Here is a 5,947-nt window from a genome sequence, read left to right as displayed (position 1 = left end):
GAACCGTTGTAGGTGTTGAGTAACGTGATTGTATTAGAAAACATAGGTTAGACTAAGAAATATTCTGGCTTACATTGTACTTCAAGTAGATCATTTACTCCTATATATATGCCCACGAGGCTCAAGCAATACATCGAACAATTCCATCAATCCCTCTCTATCCCTTCTAACATGGTATCTATCGCAAGTCGATCCTAAACCCTAGACGCCGCCGTTTCCGCACCCGTGCGCCGCCCCCGGGGCGGTCGGCCTCCATGACCGCCGCCGGGGGCCGCGCCGCCCGTATCTAGGGTTCGTCCGCTGGTCGTGTTGACCGGCTGCCCTAGAGAGTCTTTACCCCGTGCCTTGCTCCGGGGTTTTCTCTCTCCCGCCGGTTATCTTGATCGCGCGGTTTTTTTTTGGTTTTCCGATCTATTCTTGATCGGTTTGCGTCGCCCACCGCCGCCGTCGACTCCATGAGCCTCTACTCCGACCCCGGCGCGACCAGCCGGCCTCTCCTCCGACCCGGCGGCCACGCGCGTCGAGGTGGCCCGTTCGGGCCAGCCGCCGTCCGCGCGTCGGTCCGCCCGTCGTCATGCGCCGGCCGTCACCGCCCTACTCCGACCGGGACACCTGCATCGCCCCGACCCGGCGGCCTCGCGCCATGCGACGGCCAATCATAGCCGTCGCTCGCACGCCGGCCCGCCCATCGATCCACATCACCCGCCTCCGCCGCGTCTGCACGGCGGCCCGGCGGTCTACCTCGCCAGCCTCGTCCTCGGCTGCGTCGGGACGACTGCGTCTGGCTCGTCGGCTGCCTCAACTCGGGCGCCACTGCTCCGTTGGTCGCTCGGGCCTCGCTGCCCGGGCGCCGGTGTTGATTTGGCAGCCCGGGTGCCGGTGCTGACAAGCTCGTCCGCACGACGTCCCACGCCGTCCGTCGTCGCCGGCTTCATCTCGGACTCCGCCGCCACCATGCCTCCACCGAGCGGCGTCCCCGACCTCGCGCGCGATCGGCTTGATCACCCGCTCGCCGCTGTGATCCGCCTCATCTACGCCGCGCGACCGACCTGGCCCGTCGGTTACACGCGCCTCCGCAGGTCCCGTGAAGATCGTCCCCGAGTTCAGCGCGCCTCTCCACCGATCGAGCATCGGGCTGCCGCTGCGTCACCCCGTCGGGCCGCAGCGCCGCCGCCCCGTGGTTCTCCTCGCGGCTGCATCGACTCGTGTGTCGCCGCTGCGTCGCCCCTTCGGGCCGTAGTGTCGCGATACGCGGTCCCCGCCGCCGCCCCGAGGCTGTCCCCGCGGTTGCACCGACTCACGAACCGCCGTTGTGTCGCCCCTTCGGGCCGCAGCGTCGCGGCCCGCGGTCCCCGCCGCCACCCAGAGGTCTTCCCGCCATCGCCCCGACCCGCCTGCCGCCGCTGCGTCGCCCCTTAGGGCCGTAGCGCCGTGGCCCGCGGTCCACTCCGCCGTCACCGCGCGTTGACCTCCCGTGGTATGCGCCGCGCCGTCTCCCTTGGCGCGGGAACGCCACCGTCCGCGCCGGTCTTCGTCACGCTGTCAGGGTTCTCGCCTACTTCGAGCACCGCCGCCGCACTCCTAACCTAGCCGCCACCGCCGCTCTTCTTTGGCCGCCACCGCCGCCCGTCCACCCCCTTCGTCTTCGTCCAAGCACCAGCCCGCCGCCAGCGTCGCCGTCATCTACCCCGACCACTTCGTCTACTCCGACCACCGTTGGTGACATCGGCCCTGCGCCGATGGACGCCGCAATCGTCGTCAAATTCTTCTTTGCTGGCCCCTTCGACTTCTCCGACATGGCGTACAGCTCGTGCAGGTCCCTCGTCTACGCATGCCCGGTGCTGGCAACACCGATGCGTGCCTTCATCCACAACGTGTCCCCGGGCCTGGCAAGCCTGGTCGGCGCTTCGTCAACTTCGTCTTCGTCCGTCTACGCATGCCCGGTGCTGGCAACACCGGTGCGTGCCTTCGTCCATGATGTGTCCCCGGGCTTGGCAAACCCGCCGCGACGCGTCGTCAACAACATTTTCTTCCCGGCGCACCCCTACTTCGACATCACTGCGCCCATGCTAACTCGGCGCCCTCTTGCGCCCGCGACTCCACGGCGACTTCCTCGACACCGGCCACCCCGACTCGACATCGACCACGGCATTCTTCGCACGGCTACCTCGACCACGGCTCCACCACCCATGCTCTTGGCTACATCGACAAATGGCACAAAGGGCTACCGCCTACTTGAGCAACCTCGTTGGTTTCCACTCCAGCCACGACTCCGCGATGCGTCGACCGTTACGACCGTGGGGGGATGTCCGTCGGCTTGCCTTCGGATTCTTCTCGAGTCTCACCGTCTGCGTCTCTACCGTTGTGACTGCGGGGGGATGTTGAGTAACGTGATTGTATTAGGAAACATGGGTTAGACTAGAAAATATTCTGGCTTGCCTTGTACTTTAAGTAGATCATGTACTCCTATATATATGCCCACGAGGCTCAAGCAATACATCGAACAATTCCACCAATCCCCCTCTATCCCTTCTAACAGTAGGCAATGTCAAACAGGTCCCACATGCAAGAAAAATAATATAAAGGCCACGTTTTGGCGAATCTATGTTCGCACGTTCCCTCGACAACCTCCATACTCATATGAAGCGCCCTCCAAATGCGACATGGAGCCTGTCAATACGACAACTCTACTTAAGTTGCTCTTAATATCTCCATCCCGGGCAGCAATTTTCCTGCATGGATCAGTGTTACCAAGGACATTAACCTGTTTAAAAAAAACATGAACCAGGAGCAGAAGGTCAAAACTGGGGCCGAGTGAGCAGGAGATCTACACCATTCTAGGGCCATTGTGCCTCTCACCACTCACCAGCGCTCTGTAGACTGGGGCAGCTCTCATCCGCTTTCCTTTCAGTTTTCAAAAACATAGAAAATCAATACTCAAAATTTTCTCCAACATGGCATTTGCGGATCTCGATGCAACATTGTGCCACTGGGTGGACAGGATGGTATTTTGCCTTTTCTCCTAAAACAAACCAAGCTATTCAGCCCAGTGCTTTTGTTGTAATCAGTGCTGTCTATACTCTATACATGCTGCGGTAATGGATTAAGCCAACTAACCAACCTGCATGCCTCACTTTTGTTCTTAAAACGTGATCTTGTGTATGGAGTAGTGGATGATGGAGCCAAACTGCCACTCTTTTAAATGCAGCATGCGCTCTGCATGGATATTTCCTATTACACCGTACTACAATCCACCAAAGGCAAAGGCAAAACCTTTCTCCCAACAACTCGTGCCTAACTTACTGTCATTCACATTTCACAGCCACACGGATCACTACCCTCCCTCGACACAGGCTATAATAGAACACATCAGAGGAGAAGCTTGAACACGCAGGCGATCAATGGAGGCTAGCGCCAAGAAGATGCTGAGGGACGAGATCACGGACGCCACCGCGGCCGCATTCGCTGGCTCCACCGTCATCCCCGACAGGTACGTTTGGCCCGACGAGACCGCCGGCCGGGGCAGCACTGTCGTCGGAGACGACGAGAGCCTCAAGCTTATCCCCGTCCTAGACATGGCCAGCCTGCTGGATGGGTCACCAGAGGAGATCGCCAAGCTTGGCGCTGCATGCCGGGACTGGGGTTTCTTCCAGGTCAGTAGCTAATTAATCCATCAATTTCTTGTGCAGTTTTTCCCAAACCATGTTGGAGAGCTTCATGTAATTCATCATTAAGAAGAAAAAAAGAGTACAACGTCCAAGATCGACACTGACCATTACATCGTCAAAATATATTAGTTGCAATTGTTTAGTTCATCGACAAATTGTTACTCCTGACAATATTATATGCAGCTAAGAAACCATGGCGTCGACGAGACGGTTGTGGAGCGTGTGAAGGATAGCACCCGAGAGTTCTTCAGGTTGCCACTGGAGAAGAAGAAAGCAGTGGGGATCGTCAAGGCAGAAGATGGCTTCCAAGGGTTTGGTCATCACTTCAACACGTCCACGGGTAAGCTGGACTGGGCAGAGTCTCTGCTCCTCGGAACGCAGCCAATCGGCCACAGAAACATGGACCTGTGGCCTACTGAGCTGCCAACATTTAGGTGAGTACACATATAAACATAAGAATACATACGTTTTTGTGTGTGCGTCGTCTATGTTGTACTTGTTCCTAAAAAAATGATTTGCTGTAACAGGGATGCAGTTGAGAAGTACTCCCTAGAGATGACCAAGTTGAAAAGCCTTCTCATGGCGTCCATGGCCATTGATCTTGGGATCAAACCAGAGACGCTTCTCGAAACCGTCCAGGGCAAGATCCAGAACATCGTGTTCCACCACTACCCTCCGTGCCGGCACAACGCCGATAAGGTGATCGGCATCCCACCGCACACGGACGGCCTCTTTTTGACGATAGTCCTGGAGGTGGACGCCACGCCTGGCTTACAGGTTAGCAATGACGGCAGGTGGTTCCCCGTGCGGCCATTGCCGGGGTCCCTGACCGTCTTCGTAGGTGACATCCTCGAGGTCCTCACCAACGGCAGGTACAAGAGTGTCGAACACAGGGTGCTCGTCGATGCCGAGAGAGACCGAACCACCATCGCCACATTCCAAGATGCATGTGTCGCCGGGATGGTGAAACCGCTCCCCGAGCTTGCGGAGGTGGCACGGTACATTTCTATTGAGAAACATGACTATGTGCATCGCCAGTTTCAGGCACTGACTGAAAGGGCAAACATTGTCGATAGCCTCAAGATATAGCGCAAGCTCCATTGCCTATGAGAGGCTCATGAGTCCAATTATGCTATATGAAATTCATGCCGGGCCGAAGAACCACAAACGGAGACAAGGTTGGAAATGTATGCATCTATTTTGCTTGCATGTTTAATAATTCTTCTGGTTTCAGTTGTGTTCCGAAGATTATTATTTGTGCATGTTGTTGTTCGCTACGGTGATGACATGTTGTACTGTTGATTTCTATTTTTCGTTCTTTTCTTTTGTATGTAATAATCTAGCCGTATACATCAACATCTCTCGATGTCGTGTCCTTGTTCAGGCCAGGCGTATTATGTACCATCTTCGAAGCAATATATTGCAGGGACTATTTCAAACACACACAAAAGATGAGTATAAGGTTACAAAAGGAAGTATATCTGTCAAAAATACAATTCAGTTTGAAGCCAACGTAGTTTTACCCCCAAAAAAAACCACAAAGAAAAGTTAGTTTTTTATGGTAGTCAAACTAGTTGTAGAAACCCAATTTCTACAAGCACTCTTCGCCGCGGGCAGCTCATCCGGGCCTGCAGGGCCTATATGTCACCCGTACCGATTTCAAATATGAATCGCCAACAAACGACGACAAGCTGGTCGGCCAGTCGCGCGGATTTGTTGCGAGATGTAGATTTGTTCAGCTCCTGTTTTCTATCAACTCAAAAAAAAGGTCATGTTTTCAATGTTTTTTTCTTTTCTTTTGTTTTCTCACCAGTTTTCTGCGGTTTTATTTTTTTCCTTTTCCTTTGGTTTTATCTGTTTTCCCATTGGTTTTTTTGGTTTTCAATTATTTCTTTGTTATACTTTGGTTTTATTCTACTTCTTTCCTATTTTTTGAATTTTTTTCTCTTTTTTATTTCTTTGTAGGTTTTCACCAGTTTTAATTTTAAACGCATGTCTACTTTTTTACCAGTAACAAGGTAAATTTTTAGAGCACACGTGAAGCATTACATGTTGGTCATTTTTCAAATACCTGATATATATTTTTCAAAATACATGTTTTGAACATTTATTCAAATACATGCAAAAAAATATCCAAATACATGATTTACTTCTTTATGGAAATAAACATTTTTTACGGAACTACGCAAACACTTTTTTTGCATTGTATAAACATTTTCGAAAATTTCATGGACATTTTTTAATGGAAATGAACATTTTTTACATTACGTAAACAATTT

At 53.1% G+C, this 5,947-nt stretch overlaps 1 protein-coding gene across 1 annotated transcript; it reads left to right on the top strand.

Annotated features, from left to right (window-relative positions):
• The first annotated feature begins 3,245 nt into the window (after positions 1-3,245).
• LOC109741451 (protein SRG1) lies at positions 3,246-5,102 on the top strand. Its single transcript, XM_020300539.3, has 3 exons — positions 3,246-3,653; positions 3,852-4,102; positions 4,196-5,102. Exons 1-3 carry the CDS (start codon positions 3,402-3,404, stop codon positions 4,755-4,757), a joined length of 1,065 nt encoding a protein of 354 aa, XP_020156128.1. The 5' UTR covers positions 3,246-3,401; the 3' UTR covers positions 4,758-5,102.
• Positions 5,103-5,947: the final 845 nt, after the last annotated feature.

This window comes from Aegilops tauschii, chromosome 5 (genome assembly GCF_002575655.3).
Source record: "Aegilops tauschii subsp. strangulata cultivar AL8/78 chromosome 5, Aet v6.0, whole genome shotgun sequence".
NCBI classification, from domain to species: Eukaryota; Viridiplantae; Streptophyta; class Magnoliopsida; order Poales; family Poaceae; genus Aegilops; species Aegilops tauschii.
Note: the sequence above shows the minus strand (reverse complement) of the source record. Positions and strands in the feature narration are given on the sequence as shown.